An 18332-nucleotide genomic window follows, 5' to 3' on the forward strand; every position below is an offset into this window, starting at 1 on the left:
ATGTGAACATGACAGGTATGACAAAGGGCAAAGTGGCTGGACCACTGACCCCCGGGGCGGTCTCTGTGACATCATCTTCCTGATGCTTGGATCCGGGAGCTTTGCCCTTCTCTGCAGACAGGAAGTCGCCGCCCTGCAGGTCAGGAGACACAAGAGGCATTTCCTAGCGCGTCCTACTAGAGTCAGTGCCATGATGGGCGTCTTGCCTCGCTCGCCTGTGGTCACGCAGAGAGTGTACAGGCCCAGCTGCCCGCTTCCTGTCAGGAGGCCAGCAGCAAGGCCCCGGGACCCTTACCGAGTCACGCCCGCACATGGCCCCGGGACCCTTACCGAGTCACGGCCGCACATGGCCCCGGGACCCTTACCGAGTCACGGCCGCACATGGCCCCGGGACCCTTACCGAGTCACGGCCGCACATGGCCCCGGGACCCTTGCCGAGTCACGCCCGCACATGGCCCCGGGACCCTTGCCGAGTCACGCCCGCACATGGCCCCGGGACCCTTGCCGAGTCACGCCCGCACATGGCCCCGGGACCCTTACCGAGTCATGCCCGCACATGGCCCCGGGACCCAAACCGAGTCACGCCTCAATCCAAAAGACCTGAGGCCTTGGCCCAGTGATGAAGTACACAATGCCCACCCCCCCAACAGCACTATAAATAGAAGGTGAGGAAGGGAACCCTTTTGGGGCAAGTGATGCTAATGACGGGGGGGGGGCTTGGTGTCTGCCAGTTAGCCTCACTGCCCGCCTATCACTGTCCTGCCAGATGGAGGTGTGGGATCGTATTATTATTACCCCAGAAAATGTGCTCCCAGCCCCCCCCCCCCCCACCAGAGTGCCATATCAGCCACACACGGTTTGTGGAGGGACTAGTCCCCTGCCCCCAAAACGGGTATCACATTTCTCATGGCCCAGCTACCTATCAGCCCCCCCCCCCCCCCCCAAGGTTGAGCGGATGGCTGTGCCATTCTAACCCCCTTCCTGTCTCTCGGAGGGGGGGGGGGATATGTGTCACTCACAGGGCAGGTGAAGTCCCGGGTCTGACTCTTCTGGCTGTGCAGACTCCCGATCTCCGTCTGGGAGCTGGAGTGGGACATCCCCTCGAAGAACGGCCTGGGGGACAAACAGACAGTCAGCGCCTGAACAAACGGCAAACTCTGAGCGGTACCTGGCAGTGATGCGTTTAAACAAGCAAACGTGTAACAAATGACCCAAAGGAAAGCCTGAGAGCCTGAGCCCAGGGAAGGAGGGAATGCATGAAAGGATTTCCTGAGCTGGAAGACGCTTCAGTGAGTCACAGTCCCCACAGTCACCACTGTCACCAGAGTCACCACCCACATCACCACAGTCACCACCCACATCCCCACAGTCCCTACGGTCACCACAGACCCTACAGTCACCACAGACACCACCCACATCACCACAGACACCACCCACATCCCCACAGTCACCACTATCCCCACAGTCACCACCCACATCAACACAGACACCACCCACATCCCCATAGTCACCACTATCCCCACAGTCGCCACTGTCCTGCAGTGCTCGGTCAGGCTGCAGTGCCGGGCGTTGGCCTACTTCAGTTTGGGTTTGGGCGTGCTGAGCAGGCTTTCTGTGTCCTCCACCTCCGGCCCACTGTCGCTCTGGTTGTCCAGGCTGTCATAGAGCAGGTCCAGGTCCTCCTCCACCTCCTGGGTCTGGTCCACTGGGTCCGAATCCAGAACCTGTGACAGGTAAGGTCAGTTCCTCTGGTCTCTATGAACTAAATGACGCTTCACAGAGCTTCCAGTTAGCTTCCCTACACTGTAATGATGGCAAGGAGGTACGGCAGCGGGTTTGGAGGCTGTGATCAGAAGGTTGCTGGTTCAAATCCCAGGGTCAGGAGAGTGACGTCACCGTCAAGCGCCCTGATCAAGGCCCTTAACTCCCACTTGCTCCAGGATCTGACTGACCCTGCTGGCTCAATTGTACATCATTTTGGATAAAAGCGACTGACAAATAAATAAAATGTAAATGTTATGAAGTCCATGTTCTTTCTCCTGTGTTCCACATACAGCCCTAAAAAGCACAGCAACTGAAACACGTCAGCTTTAGAACAATCCTGATGGACCCGCATTCCTCTTCTCCGTCTCAGGGCCGCCTCCGCCCATCCTATTAATGAGAGACACACGCGTTGCTCAGACGGCCCGCAGCAGAGCCCGGCAGCCTGGGCAATGGCCGCTCCATCGCGACACGCAGGGAGCACCTCTGAGTCACAGCCGCGACATGCAACACGAAACCGGGAGGAACGCTGGCGACGCGAATCCCTGCAGCCCGGCAGATTCCTGCGCCATGATGTCACCCAGAGGTGACAGATGCTGGACGTCCCGACAGGCAGCGGGTGTCCGCGGGCCACCTGGGCTCGGCGGGAAACAACGGCGTGTGTCACAGCAGCTTCTAGTTGGATGAAACTAGTTTCATCCGGTTGCTCCACTTAGCCTGAACATCAGTCACTGGCTCCTGCACTAAAACTTCATTCCGACTAATAATAATGACGGTTTAGTGAACCTTAAAAATCACACACAGCTCTGAGCCGTGCATCTTTATTCGTACCTTTTATGTAACTTTTTGTATTTTGTAAGTTTAGTGTTTGGTCAGACTCAGCTAGTGGGAGCCCCCCCCCCTCCCCACCAGGCTGTGAACTGACAAAGATGGTGTTCACATGCTACCCACTTATAGCGCCCCCCCATGTCACGGGGTGTCATTCACCTCGTCTGTCACTTTGAACCTCTTCAGCAACGCCACAAACTTCTGCTTGAAGTTGGGTTGCTGTGGAGAGAGAGCAGGAAATCAGAAGCAGGTCAGAGGTATGGTGGTGGGGGGAGGTTATATTAACCCCCCCTTGGTCCCCTTGAAGTGAGGCTGTCAGAAATAAAAGGCCCATTACAGCAGCTTCCAGAAAATTCCCTCAGTATTCCAGCAGGATGATATCTCCGTACCCTGGTCATGGAGGTGGTCCGCACCATCTTCCTCCGCGATTTCTTTGGCTTGCGCACCTCGTCGTCTTCATCATCGAGGTCCTGAAACGGAGGTCGGTCAGGTGGGCGGGGCTCTCTGGAACATGCCGCCTCCTTCAAACGCACGTGTTGACATTCGCGTAAAAGCCACCCGATAGAAACACGCGCCGAGAGCCGGGGGCAGCCTGGGGATCGTTTACAGCGCTGCCCGCTTTGTCTCTGCTGATGTATACCTGCACAGGGATTTACGCTGATCTGTTAGTAAACACATGCTTTATTAAATGAAACCCGATCGACTGACTCATTGACCCGTAGGTAACATGATCTCTCCTGGGGGAAGCGGCCAATTTACACAGATTAGCCTGCATCTGATACACAAACCACATTCCTCCTACAGCCGTACTTTAGTCCAGCACTCTGACAGGTTAGCAAACTTATTATTAAATTATCTGATCATATGTCGTACAAGCAAACAGTCCTTTTAATTACTACTGTATATCTCTTGGGTATCGGAAAACGAGGTTCATTATCAATACAGTAAATATGAACGGTGCTGAATTATACCTCTTACTATAATGAGAGCGAAACAAGACATCAGAACCCTTGATTGGTCAGATTACCTGTGGGAGCCAATGAGGAAGCAGTAAGACTCAGACTGAATGTCAAATCACGAGTGACTGACAGTGAGCATTTGCATGTGCGTACGAATGCATGGACGCCACCCCAGGGGCAAAACCGGCCCCCACCTGTCCGTGAGCGGCATCGTCGCTGGCCTCCTGCTCCGACGAGTAGCTATCATCATCTTCCTCCGAGTAGTTGTCCATGTCGGGAGAGCGGTCTGAGGAGATAATCAGATAATCAGAAACTCCTGACCGGTGCTAAAATTAACCCTCAGATCATGTTGATTAACCCTCAGGCTGTTGATCTGAAGACCCTGAGTTTAGTGCTTGGTCAATGATGCTGGTCAGGCTTGTGGTTGAGTTGAGGTCTAACTGCGACCCGGGTTCGAGCTGAAACGCCGCCGCTGAGTATGACCTTCACTTTTTTCCAAAACGGTGTCAGAAAAACCGCATCAGGACTCAAATACACGGTTTAATGGAGAGTATGTGTGTGATCACAGACGCTCCCAATCGACCTGGCGTGGCATGAAGTAATATGCTTCGACAGCGGATGATTTAATTTCTGTTTCATTATGAATTTCCCCCCTGGCGAACATGGCCAGCTTGTGGGGGGGGGGGGGGGGGGGGGCGGATCTCCTAACTGATATGTCAGTACCAGGACATAATGGAGGGGAACATCTCCAACTGAGATAAAGATCTTTATCTCCACGTATTTCATATTGGTGATGGCAGAGCAGTATGGGGCAGAGGAGTGTGTGTGTGTGTGTGTGTGTGTGTGTGTGAGTGAGTGCCACACAGAATGAGCCTGCTGGTAATTTAATCACATGCCCCCCTCCCCCTGCAGTGCGTTACGGCTGTCACGGTACAGCATGGCTACGATGATGTCAGCCGGCTGGACGCAGAGCTGTGGGGGAGGGGCGGGTGTAACATTACTATGGTTACGGGCGGAGCAGCCACCTGAGGCCTTGGCCTTGGCCCCCGCCTGCACGCTGCCGTCCTCGTGGTCGATTGGCTGGCTGGACAGCGACTGCACGCTGATCTCAGCTGCCCGCATGGGCGCCTCCTTCGCGTTGCTATAGAGACCCAGGATCTGACTGCTCTCTGTCGGATGCTGCATCACCTAAAGACAGGGGGAGTCACATGGGGCCGATGTCACCACACTGGATTCCCTCCCTTCTGTCCCATGCGCGTCCCGGGAAGAGAACACAGAGGTCTGTCGCAGTACGCCGCAATCGTAAAAAAAAATCACGAGAGTCGCTTTCGCTTAACAGTGGACGACCTGTTGGGTCTCGGCCTTGGCTTAAATTTTTTTTTGTATTGAGACAAAATCACACCGAAATTGAAGCAGCGCCACATAGTGGTGGCACAAGAAAGGACAGACACAGACGCAGATATGGTGAATGTGATTTTGAGAAAAGTCACAAGACGTTGGGCTTCTAATATTTTTTTGGAGAGGTAGAGAGTGTGTGTACCGAGGTGGAGGTTGGAGGATTCAATAGGGGGGGGGGGCATTCCGACAGCATCTAGTTTGAACTCCATGTCATCTGTGCTTTCGGTTTTCATTAATATCAAGTCCTTTTCTGCATCCCTGGTTCCTTCGGCTCGCCAGCTCAATCCACCGTCACCCTTGGCATGGCCGAACCCACAGTCTGCTAGCAACAGGCCCCAAACATAGCAATGCTGTGCATTTAATATCACCCGCTCACTGTGAACCTGAATAAAAGAGGCAGACACGGCCTCAAATGTCTGAGACGCTGAAGTTTTGTCTGCAGGAGCTAAGAAAAACACAGCGGAGAACAGGGTTTCGCGATGTCGGGCCCTGCAGGTGGAGCGCCTAGCAGGACAGGCGCAGGAGCAGAGTGGGCTTCCAGAAAGTTCCGAGCTGCTCTGCCAGGTTACCGGGCAGCGAAGTCTGGACTGAGCAGCTTAAAACTGTATGCTTTTGTGTGTAATTCAATGCTGTTCATTTTTCTAGTAAGTATGCTGATCAACCCAAGCCTACGTGACAGGTCTAGCGTTCTAGTACTTTCTAGTAATTTTAGAACTACTGGTTCTTTTAAATTGGTTAGACTTGTTCCTTCAGCTTCCCACAAACTGCCTGCTTAGTGTAAGAAACAAACAAAAAAAAAAAAACAGCAAAATGTTTTTATTATCCCTATGAGGGAAAAAAACAAAATCAAATTAAGGGATTTGGTAAAGGCCAACGCGGGATTGCATCTCAGAAGACGTCATTTAGATCTGCAGAATTGGATAAAGATATATATATATATAAAAAATCAAGAATGCATCAATATTCCCTCTGCTTCAGGACAGCAGGCCTGGCTGTCACGGGGAGCTGAGTGCTGCTGGGCCAGATGGTCGATAATCTGAGTCTTTTATACCCGTTTGCTCTGCGAACGCGACTCGCCTGCGGCGCTGAAGCTCAGGCTGGGAGAGGCGGCGCGGCACGGCCAACGAGGACCGGCGGGGTTTGAACACGCCTGTATTTTGCAGCATGAGCACGGGACAGATGATCGCTGTGTAAACAGATGCGACGGCTTGATGGCATTAATGTAGGGTTTGGGGGGGGGGGGGGGGCAGCTGCTGGCTGGCTATTCAAGCGTATTTCAGTCCGTCACACAAAAACAGGTCAGAAAAGAATGACGAGAGGAAAGGAATGAGCAGCTGAGAGACACAAACTCAATATGCTCAAGCCATCATTCAGGAAAGGCCTTTCAGCATCTAGTGGCTATTTTTTTTGGGGTTGGGGTCCTCTCAGACCAGGGGCGGGACCACATGGGCAGGAGCTGAAAGCTGATAGACCCCAGAAAACCCCCTCCTCTGTCACTCACCAATTCAAAACGTATCATTGGTTAATGATAAGGTTGGCCCCAATAATGCCCCCCCCCCCCCTTATGAAATCCTAGAATCGTCCCAGTCCCTAACCAATCTTAAACATTAAAATGGACTTCATGGATCCCAGGGGGAAATTCTGGAATTTTATCGCCATCATTGTCATAACCGTCACTGACTTACCTCAGCCATGTTGATGACGCCCACAGCCAGGGTCTTGTGACCCAAGATGGTGCGGTTCTTGTACCGCTTGCGTCGCTGTAGCATGATCTGGAGCCGGTTAGTGTCTCTCTTGAGGAAGTGAGGGTACTGCCGACGGGTGAGACAAAAGAGCCAATGAGAGGCCAGATCGATGGGCAAATCACCAATGGTGACCGCCTCCCTCCCCGAAGCCCCGCCCACCTGCAGAGAGAACGTGAGCTCCAGGTCGGTTTCCATCAGTCCACCAGGCGGCAGCGCATATTCATTGGACCTGAGGACCCGCTTGGAGTCCTGGGGGGTCGGGGGGTGGGGAGCACATCGCAAAGAGAGGGCAGTTTGATCAGAAGCGGCATGGCACGTACCACAAGCCCTAACTGGATTTTTAGCATTAGCTGACGCTGGGGCGGGCAGGGGGGGCGGGTTCCTGTCGGGGAAATTCACGAGGAACTTCAAATTAAGGGGTCTGCAGTGGATATCCTCCATCCCTCCGGAGAGGGTACTTAAAATTCCAAAGAAAGACTCTCCAGACTAACAATAGAATGACAAATGGAATTCCTCAGACTGACCGAATAATAGAGGGAGTCCGTGGGATACGACGTGAGAACAGTGTGTGGGAACAGCCACACGGACCAGGCTGACATGAGGGGTCACCGGAGGGCCTATGGGTTGTGCTTTGCCACAGTGCAACAACAACAATACCTTTATATATCGATCCTGAGCCCCGCGGACCTACGGTCATACATCTTACTGTCCTGTGCCTGCTCAAGAGGACCAGGGCATGCACTGTTTAAGCCGGAGAGAACATTCCAGAAGGAGTTCGGAGTATTTGTGCAGGATTCTGAGAGACTTCTGTGTCCCATGCAATGAAATAAACAACAAAAAATTGGCCTCGGGTAACGTTCCATACACAACGCACACCCCCACCACCCACAACAGCAGCCAGAACGCAAAGCAGGCCCCAGATGATCTCTACAAGTCTTAGTGAGACGTGTCACCCCACTAACACTCTCTCCCTACTTGGCTGTAGTGTTTCGGTTTGTTCCACCCTTTGCTGCTGCATTTATTGTTTATGCACACACTGCACTTTGTACTGTATATAAACCCTTGGGTCCAGCCCCCCGTTTCACACTGTCCTGTGTTTTGCACTGTAAGCCCCCTCCATCACTGCTGACTGCAAGCTGCACTGTGTTCCTGGGGGAACGCTATTCCGTGCCGCTGTATATCCTGATATGTGACCTTGGCCTCCTCCAAATGGTTTGATTTCTGCCCCCCCACGACTCGTCTCGCCCAATAACGATGTGGGGGTCCCCGCGACGACCCTGCCAGTATATGGACGCTGTGACGGTAAAGTCCACTGGACCGGATTCGTCCCCGATACGTCAGGCTAATTTCCACAGCATCCGAGTCCCGTCCCGACAATCACAGCACATCCGTCACCCGTCTGGAGACTCTGCGGGATCCCGCGTCCGGTTCTGGAGTGGAACAGAATCACGCCTCCAGTCACAAACAAGCACTTAACACTCTGGGGACCCGCTCTGCGTTTGTGACAAAATTAGTGGTGCCACTTCGAGCTGTCGCAATTAGCACCTCCCTCCGCACACACACCTCTTACCTCACACACCCCAAATGTGAAAATCGGATGACTGCGCCACTCCTTATATGGCCCCAGTCCGTGCCACGGCATGCCCTGTCCATCAGTGGCATCGGCCCCGTTGATCTCTGATTGGCAGTCGGTCAGAGGTCAAAGGTCGCCCGAAGCAGGTGGCGGCGGTTATTCTGAGGGAGGTTGCGGCTAAGGACAGCGGCACAACAAGCCAGGGTCTATTAAAAAGCCGTCTATCCCCACTTCTGGTCTTTGATTAAAGGTCGGGGCTCTTCACATAAGAGCCGCAGGTATCTGGGACTGAAGCCGTAACGCCGGCTGGTTATGATGTCATGCGGGGAGACGGGGTTCATTAGGAAGCCTTTTGTGCCGAAAGACACGGGGGCTCCTCGTTCCCAAAGTGACTAATACCTGCCTGTGTGAGCTTGCATGTGTGTGTGTGTGTGTGTGTGCGTGTGCGCATGTGCGTGTGTGTGTGTGCGTGTGTGCGCATGTGCGTGTGTGTGTGTGTGTGTGCACATGTGCGTGTGTGTGTGTGTGTGCACATGTGCGTGTGTGTGTGTGCGCATGTGCGTGTGTGTGTGTGTGTGTGTGCGCATGTGCGTGTGTGCGTGGGGGATTTGTGGGTGGCGAGATTATATTTTAATAACCTGTCCTCCCAACGGGGGGGGGGGGGGGGCACTCCAGCAGCTAAGCAGATCCCCCTGGACAGAATGAACATCAGTACTACATGCAGGCATTTCTGTTAAAATGAGCTTTTATGTCTCACACTAATTCACAAGTTAAGTGCAACGCAGAGTCTGAGGCTAATGAACCCCTCCCCCTCCCTACTGGCATCCCTATCGCGGGAAAGGGGGGGGGGGGTGGAGGGTCCAAAAATGACTCTGCTAGTAATTAAATTGAGGTCCCTCGTTCCATCTCGGGCCAAGCGGAGCGCTTCATCCTTAATCTTTTTAAATGCTGCGGCTGCGGGGGGGTGGCGGTGGGGGGGGGGGTCAAAGGGCCGCGCTCCAAACGAACAAACCCTCTGAATTTCATAAAAAAACACAAAGCCTGCAGCACAAAGATTAATTATCTCCCATTGAGCATACAGGCTGCGTTTAATTACCACAATCAGGCATAAGCTGATTGCAAATTTCTTGGCCTTTTCTGGCAACCAACTCCATTTTAAAGTCCAATATTGAATCTAATACTGAATCGGATTCTTCTGAGTGTTAATGCTGACTTTGGTGGTGGCCACGCCCCTCTCAGGCCCATCTGGACCAATCAGCAGAGAGCAGCATATTCTGGGATTCCAGACAGTGGCTTTTCGCGGAAGCGTGCGGGGGTGCCGACCACCTCCAGCCGTGCACCAGCGGGGCATCGGGCGACGATGACAGGGTGCTCATCCGACACGTCACCTGATTAACGACATCACCGCGCCGTCAGCGTGACAGATGTATAAATAGATCATTCTGCAGGTGTTCATTTAAGTGTATTTATAGCCGAAGTGACAGGAAGAATATAACCCCCCTAAAAAAAAAAAGTAATTTGTATTCTTGCAGAACTAATCCCCCTCAATGAGATCTCTAATGTATTCTCTTTAATTAGGCTCATTGTCAGAATTCGGCGCATGGAGATGAGGAACGCTTTCAGATTTGATTAAAAAACAAAACAGCAGGGGCATGACTGGATGGGAGGGGGGGGGGGAGGGGGCGGGACCTCGCCGGCAAGTTATCAGCCACAAGACTAGGCTGTTAATTATACCGGAGTTTATTTCCTCACTCAGGGACGGCCGAAAATAGCTCAGGCGAGGGATTTCCACTTTGGGGTTGACGGGGTGCATGCTGACAGACTGGGCAATGAGCCCCCCCCCCCCCCCCCAGCTGGGGGGACTGTTACATTACATCGCCGCACTTACTGGAAACCGGCACAGTGTCCATGAAACAAGCCTCAGTCCAGGCCTCAGTGACCCGGTTGCCGGGCAGAGCAATGGATCCTCTGTCATCCTGGCACGGCCCTGAGGGATTGGTCCTGCCAGCTTGGCATCTGGTATTCAGAGGAACGGCTAGTTCAGTCTGAATCACAGCACCAATGTGTGGCAGAGACGTCCTACACGACCCCATCTCCTATCGGTGTGACTGGATCTCCTACTGGGTCGCAATCACCTCCACGGAAGCCGACGATCAGCCCGGCTCCTTCGAATGTGCGGCAGAGCTTGCCCGGGGAGGCCCGTGTCATGCTCCAGCTCTGCCTGTGGGGGGCACTCATGCCCCAATTGCTGGGGGCAGCGTGGCAAACACTGGGCTCTAGTAAGCAGAGACCCATCTACGAGTTTATACAGCTGGACATTTCATATGAATGGTCCCCAGCTGATCTGGTAACAAATCCACACCCCTAACCGGCATGCCACCTGCTGGCAGTGTTACTGGAGACATACAGAACTGGTAAGCGAGAGAGAGACAGCTGGGAGGAGAGATGGTACCCAAGAGGTCAGGAGCCAGAATGACCCGGATCACATGACACAAGAAAAAAAAAAAAAACAGAAAACGGAGCCGACAGCAGTGCGTTTATGCGAGCGGCTGTGCAGCTGACACACCGACGAAAGCATGACAGATGTAAAGGCGGCGGTGGTGGTGGTGGGGAGGGGGGGGCGCTCTTGGCGCTTTACTGGCCTGGGGAATCAGACCGGTGTTGGGTTACATGGAGTGAGTCTGTGAGCCGTTTCCACTTACTTCAGTCGAAAGAGATGTTTGTAAGAAGTGTGTTTGGGGGAGGGGGGAAGTTGAGGGAGTGTCCCAGACAGGAAAAAAGAAACGTAAAACGACAGAACTGGAGGGGAAGAGCTGCAGCACAGCTCAGCTGAAGGCAGGAAGCATAAATCGGGCAAATTCAGGGCGTACACACACAAACCTCCACCTCCATATCCGAGCTGCTAGCAAACAGAACAAAGTCCCCAGCTTGCGGCATAAGACCCAGCAAACTCCCCTCGGAGGCTCGGTCTCCGTCTCCCTCCCTTCCCTGCCCGTGGCAGGCGTCTCCCGTCGCCACGGCGTGATTCCCGAGGATCGACGGGCTTATCCCTCACCGGCAGAAAGCTTACCGCGGGGCCTACGGAGAGAATTCCATTTCCTATCCTCTGCTGACATTTTCCAGCTTAAACTGGTCCTACAATTCGATTTTTTTTCTTGCGACAAGTCTTACAAAAAAAAAAAAAAAAGAACAAAATCAAAAGCGTCAGGAAGAGGGGAGATGAGCGAACATTCCTGGATGCGTCTAAGCGCCATTATGGTGCTGACAGTGCTGGCATTTCTCGCACCAGAAATGGGAAGAGCTGTTAACTGGGTGACGGGCCTTGGCGTTCCCTAAACGGGGGCGTCTCGCGTCCAAAACGAGTCCGGGAAGCAGCTGCACTGCTAGCTGAACTTTGCAGCCAAGCTTCTTGACGTACGTGTCATAGTGGTGCGGGGGGGGGGGGAGGCAGCCCGTCAATAAGAATCATGAAATCATGCTTTATTTGCCATCTGCACAAGTACAAGTACATTGCAATGCTTTCGTTTTCATATATCCCATCATGCTCTGCTTTAAGACATACGCAGACACGGAGGTGAGAGACAAGTTTGGGGTCCAGGTACAGGGTCAGGGTGTTTACGCAGGGGTTCCCAGAGCATTTTTCAGGGGCCTTACTCAAGGGCCTAATGGAAATGTGGCTACTCTGCCGAGCACGGGGATTCGAACCAACAACCGATCACAGGCACAGAGGCTTGCCTGCTGAGACACACACTGCTAATTAAGTGTATGGAAAGCCTTTTAATGAGTGCACGATGCACTGTCTAGGGAGTGGTGCAGGAATGTGGCAGGCCAGGGAGACCTGGGGGTGGGGGTTCAACAGACAGCGCCCCAACCCCTCTGCTGTGTTTGTCTTCACGGTTCCCATGGAGCAAAGCATCACCTTGACGACAGGTTCCCCGGCCTACACTGCTGAGTGCTGCGGTGGAGGAACCCACCTCCGACGAGACACAAGGGTATGGAGAAGAACGGAGTCTGACCCTGAGCAGGAGATCCACAGACTAGGACTGAGAGTCTCAGATGCGCTGTGGTGGGAAATTTAGGATGATTCGGGAACATAATGGGATTGGCCCAAAATCTCAAGTGGAACCCCTGCTGGGTCCGGAGCTGGGTATCGGTCTGGGACTGGATCCAGCAGTGTCTCAGAGAGGAGACCAGAATTATTACACAGAAACTGGAAGTGAAAACCCAGGAAAGGATGTGGAATTGGGTACAGCAGCTGGAATCTGGACCAGAAGAGAGATGCGCGCATTTTCCCAAGCAAGTTCAGACAACACCCCCCCTCCCCCATCCCGACCCCCCCCGAGCGCTGAGAGGACAAGGCCGTCTCATGGTTACCCGGTCGCTAAGCTGGCAGTAAGGTGCGCAGTAAGTGGGAGATTGGGGGTGGCTTGGGGGAGGGGTGGCTCCTTCCCAGATAACAACAAGCCCCCAGTGCAGCGCACTGCAGTCCCTCATTCACAGGCATTTCCCGGAAGCTGAAGGGATATTGTTAAAAGAAAAAAAAAACAAAAAATGCATGACTCACTGGAGTAAAAACAAACACAAGCAGAGACTGCAGCCAAACGTGTGAATGAAGCAGACGAACACGAATACAAACGAAACGTGCCCACCCACCTACCCGCCTGCCTGCCCACCCGCCAACAGACAGCCAGGTCCTGCACACCAATGGCCCCCACCTGTATCTTGACGGCGATCACCAAAGAAGTGAGCTCCTTGTCCAGCTCTTTCAGGACGATGAGCTTCTTGAGCGTGAGGCTACACAACCTGCAGGGGGTGACAGAGGAAGAGAATGGTAAGAGAGATGAAGAAGGTCCCCAGTACTCCACTCACGTAATTCATACTACCCAGGTCACCCTCCACTGGCACTGCCCCCCTCCAGTAAACGGTTCAGGACCAAAAACATCCAGACATCAAGATTCAGGAGCACTTTTTACCCGAAGATCATAAGAGATCTCCCCAGGTTCTGATTTACACTGCACTTCAACACTGATGGTGCTACTCTCTCAGTGTTGATCTACCGCTGCTGCCGTAGCCACTCGCCAGTTTATCTCCTGCTGTGATGTCACACGTACTACAGGAGTGCGCTCAGTGCCTGCTGTGTCCTTACTGTGTTGCTGTATCATTATTTATCATTCTCTGTACATCTGTTGTTGGGAGTCTGTGGGTTAACATGCAGGCAGGAAGTTCACTGTCCTTGGGACTTTGAATCTCCCTGAAATAATTGTTTGTTGCTGTGCCTCCCAAAAGCCCCCCCCCCCCCCAAGAGGAGAGCCTCTGTACCCTCACGCTCCATTAAAGCCCAGTGACCGGCCAGTGAAGTTACGCACTGTGGCTCTGTCCGTATTAAAATTTCAAGGGGAAACACGAGACGGCCGGCTCTTGGGTAATGTTTCACTCTGCCACTTGCCATTTAAGGACCCCCGGACTGCGGACTCCACTTCAGCACCCCCCACGGAGAGGGACGTGAGCTATGGCGGCCCGAGAGGGCACAGGGACGGGAGGGGCTCACTGCACAAAGGTTTGCAGTCGCAAAAAACACACCAACCAAAGCAAAGGGAAACCCCCCCCAAAGTGACGGGAAACACCCCCTCACCTTTTACTTTGACACTTGAACCCCTCCCCCTCAACTTAACCCTATGTTACCCCAGACTATAGCGCACCAATTCTCAGTCAGTAGGATCATTAAATATGAGCAGAGGGTGGGGCTGATCTATGTGCAGCGAGATGGTGGGTGGAAGAGTTACGGGGGGGGGGGAGGGGTAGCTGATAAAAGAGAAACACTGACCCCTTTTAAGCACACACATATACATACACACATACAGTTCATATATTTCTGTCATTGTAGGGACTCTCCATTCACTTCTATGAGCACAACCCTAATCCCAGCAAGGGGGACCTTAAGTCCTGCCTAGCCCTAAGCAGCCAATCAAAACTAGAATTTGAGACATTTGGTCCCCACAATGTAATACATACATGACCCCCCCCCCCCATATGAATGCTGATGGCCCTGGGGGCCACTGACCAGAGCTCTGGACCCAGCAGCGTGTTGGCAGTTCTGGCCTAATGAAGCCCCCCCCCCCCGGCCCGACGCCCTTTTCCCATCTCACAGAACCACAGAAAGCCCTCAGTGCATGAGAGAGGCCTCCTCTGGCTGATGCTAGCATTCTCTTAGGGGGGGGGGGTGGAGAGGGCTGGAACGTGCCAGGTCACCGGTTATGGCCCCATCATCCCCCCTGAAGAGCGGTTTGGCTCCACAGCAGAAAGTGTTGGCATGCGCCAGTGCCTCCATGTCTGTGTGTGTGTGTGTGTGTGTGTGTGTGTCTGTGTGCGTGTCTGTGTCTGTGTGTGTGTGTGTGTGTGTGTGTGTCTGTGGCCGTGTGTGTGTGTGTATGTCTGTGTGTGTGTGCGTGTGTCTGTGTGTGTGTGCGTGTGTGTGTGTGTCTGTGTGCGTGTGTGTGTGTCTGTGGCCGTGTGTGTGTGTGTGTGTCTGTGTGTGTGTGTGTGTGTGTGTCTGTGGCCGTGTGTGTGTGTGTGTGTGTGTGTGTGTGTGTGTGTATGTCTGTGTGTGTGTGTGTGTGTGTGTATGTCTGTGTGTGTGTCTGTGTGCACGTGCGCATGGGTACAAGTTTTGGGGAATGGGAACAAAGGATGGGGGCGTGGGGGGGCACCCAGCATTGATCATCAGGGGCCAAATCTGGCAGCCTGTCTCCACTTATCGGCATTTTCCCGGAGTGTGACTCACTTCTAATGGGGGGTCTTAGAGGGGGGCAGAGGGAATAAGAGCCCCCCCAGCACGGAATTCACCATGGCCATGCCTGATCCTCACTGAACACAGTGCCCCTGTGCTATGCTGGCTGATCTGATGATTTTATATCGTGATGCATGTCACTACCCGATCCGTGCCACCTCGTCTGCCATGCCCATAGCTCACATGTGAAAGACCCTGTGATAGGGGCACGTGATATAAACGTGATATAAACGTGATAGAACCTGGCCAGTCAGCACAGCTGTGACTCAGGATGTACCATAAACCAAAATCGGAATATCTGTCTGAATATCCTGTTCTGGGCTGCTAGCGATTGCTCACAAGCAGCCCATAAAATGAACCTGATGTAGTGCAAAGTAATATTAACAGAATTAGGTCGGCTTGTGAAAATTCCTGAAACAAAGTGGTACAAATCAGACCAGTCATATAATGTGCCATAAAGAATAATGCTGTACATGCGTAGACGTGCGAGGTGCCGATCAGGCGTGCGAAGTGCAGATCAGGCGTGCGAGGTGCAGATCAGGCGTGCGAGGTGCCGATCAGACGTGCGAGGTGCAGATCAGACGTGCGAGGTGCCGATCAGACGTGCGAGGTGCAGATCAGACGTGCTATTCAACCACCTTAAAACGGAAGCGTCCGACACAACTTTGTTTAATATTTAAAATAACATTTAACTCAGGATTTAATGGCCATTCTCTTTATTGCAATATTATGCTTTAAACTGTGGTAATAGGTAAGGGCCAAGGTTTGTTCTAGTCGCCACAGTATATTTCAAAATTGGAAGGAAAGATTGCAGTTTGGGTTGTGGATGGTGATTGTGTATTATAACGATCGCAATATGATTTTTTTGGGAAGATTGCCCACCCCCTAATGCTGACTGCCTCTAGGCTTGTCACTCTCGGGGGGGCCGGGCATTGGGGGGCTCATTACTGGAAAATTAACTGCTCTGTGTTTCAGGAATAGAATTTGCCCATAAAAAAATGGCATCTGCATTTCAGGCTGCGCAGGAGCTGCGTCAAACACACGGAGCGCATCGACGCGACTTCACACTGCTTACATCTTTGGCTCCAGCTTCCCGACTTCCTGCCACTTTGACGAACGCATGCAGGGTCCGAAAGCATCAATGGAACCGCGCATTTCCTGCGGCATCTACAGCATGCCCAGGGGAACCGCCAGTCTGAATTTGCCCCGTATGAACCCTGGAAAGCTTGTATGATGGTGAAATCCATCTCGTCCCCGATGAGGGGCCCTCCACTAGCCAGGATCGATTGCTACCGGCAATGAGGCTGCTTTGACAGAGCCATCCCCAGCTCGCACACCATCAGAGAGGCCTGCCCACACCCCAGGGCTAGTTGCCCCCACTCGTTCCCCAACTCGGAAAATTCCATAGCTGGAATATTTTGCATATGGGCAAAAATGAAAATCAGCTCTCAGAATGGAAGCGCCAATCCGATCTGATACTAAAACCAGTATTATCACCTGAGATTGAAATCAGCACGGTACCAAAGGGCAACCCCCAGGCGCTCAAACGAGGGGCCCCGACAGGTGTTTGATGTGTGGAGTGATGAGTGAGTGAGTCACAGAAGGTCGATGCTAATCAGAGAGACCCCTGACTGAATCCTGGGAACGTCATTCATCAAGGCTGGCTCTTCATACCTTGCTGCTGGTGTCGTTTGTGGGAGGGGGGCCAACAGGAGGAAGTAGAGCGATTTCGGGGGCGGGGAGAGACCGGGCTGGTGGGGATGATGACAGGAACAGCTGTGCTCATGGGCTTTTCCCAGAGCTGTGATCAACATTTACATGACATTTACATTTATTCAGTGGTAAAGCGCACAGCACAGACACCGAAACAAAGAGGGCTAACTATGTTCAAAAGCTACAGCCGTCATCAGAACACAGCCTTTAAGGTTAGAATCTGTTTTCAAATGTTGATTTTTTTTAGATTTTAGCATCAACCTACAATTACGACTCCAGGTCGTAACCTTTGTCTTTAACCACTCTGCCACCTGCTGGTCCTACCAGAAAATGCAACCAGAGGAGGCCAGAGTGTGCTGAAAAGCAGAGGTTTGCATGGAGCAGAGCTGCCCTCACAGTCAGATGAAGCTTCCTGTTACATTGTGGGAAATGTCCGACTCATGCCAGGGCCAAACAGCAGAAAGGGGGGGCTCTGGGCAGGAAGGGGCAGGCCGCGGCCTTAGCTCATCCCCAGCCAGAGGGCATCGCTGAACTGCGTCAGCGAGAAGCAGATAAACGGCAGCTCGCAAACATGCAGAAGAAGCTATTCGTCATCGCCATTCCCCCGGTTTCCTGCTCTCTTGCTGACGCATGGGGCGAAAGAGAAAAACGCAGCTTTGCAGGAACCCGGTGAAACCACGGGTCGGAACACGTCCATGATGGCTGTCTGAATTAGCTCCGCCCTCCAGGTCTCTCCACCAATGTCAGGATGCCAGGAGGGAACAATAACTCCCCTCCCACAAACCATATTCTCACCTCCTCCCATTTCTGTGAATGTACATCCCCCCCCCCCATCCCATTACCATCCACGACAAGGTGGCATCTCCGCCATTGGATTGGCTGAATCACAAAGTTGCACTGCATCACTGGGCACGGACGTTCCAGAATTTTCCGGGGTCACCATGATGATCCTCCGATAACAAAACTGCATCGACTCCTTCTAACCGCTCCCCAGTTTTCTCCCCAAACTTAAACACCTCTCCCCTGATGGTCTACTGGAGACCAGACATGCAATCATCTCTCATGGTTTGACTTAAAAAACACACTACAGCGATAAAATTCTGCTGTGCTGGGCGTGTTGACGCATGGGTTCAGCAAAACGCTGGCACGCACGGGATCGAAGCCGGGAGCAGTTACCCCCGCACACGTCGGGGGGTGTACGCAGATGTTGATGTAATTCACGGCAAAGCCATATCCCACATCCCGTGGCCGGCAGAGATTAGGCTCCCTGGGATAATTCCCCATTAGCAGACCGCAGTCAGACATAACCGGTTAACAGCATTTTAGAGAGCTGACTAAGTATTGTGGGCGGAGAAGAAGTCATCCCCATATGCACTAATAAAATGAGACCATAATCATCATTTCTCCATGAAGACTCGTCAGGAGTGTTAAAAAGGATTTTTTTCCCAGTCGTTTCGGTTGAAGCAGCTCAAAGGTTTAACAGCAATACCTGCATGGGATCTTCCTCAGAATCAGGGCCCAGCTGGACAGTAGAGCTTGATCCTCTGGCCCACAACAGTACACCCTGT

At 52.8% G+C, this 18332-nt stretch overlaps 1 protein-coding gene across 1 annotated transcript in view; it reads right to left on the bottom strand.

Moving 5' to 3' along the window:
* LOC111835708 (phosphofurin acidic cluster sorting protein 2) overlaps window positions 1-18332 on the bottom strand; it is a 47621-nt gene that overhangs the window by 11369 nt on the left and 17920 nt on the right. Inside the window, exons 2-11 of the mRNA XM_023796288.2 lie at window positions 12980-13067; window positions 6851-6940; window positions 6632-6757; window positions 4574-4736; window positions 3743-3834; window positions 2979-3059; window positions 2749-2808; window positions 1579-1724; window positions 1020-1113; window positions 50-133 (exon numbers count right to left, since the gene is read on the bottom strand). Coding sequence (XP_023652056.2) covers window positions 50-133; window positions 1020-1113; window positions 1579-1724; window positions 2749-2808; window positions 2979-3059; window positions 3743-3834; window positions 4574-4736; window positions 6632-6757; window positions 6851-6940; window positions 12980-13067 — 1024 coding nt within the window. The remainder of the gene's footprint in view (window positions 1-49; window positions 134-1019; window positions 1114-1578; window positions 1725-2748; window positions 2809-2978; window positions 3060-3742; window positions 3835-4573; window positions 4737-6631; window positions 6758-6850; window positions 6941-12979; window positions 13068-18332) is intronic.

Source organism: Paramormyrops kingsleyae, chromosome 3 (assembly GCF_048594095.1).
Source record: "Paramormyrops kingsleyae isolate MSU_618 chromosome 3, PKINGS_0.4, whole genome shotgun sequence".
In the NCBI taxonomy this organism is placed as follows: domain Eukaryota; kingdom Metazoa; phylum Chordata; class Actinopteri; order Osteoglossiformes; family Mormyridae; genus Paramormyrops; species Paramormyrops kingsleyae.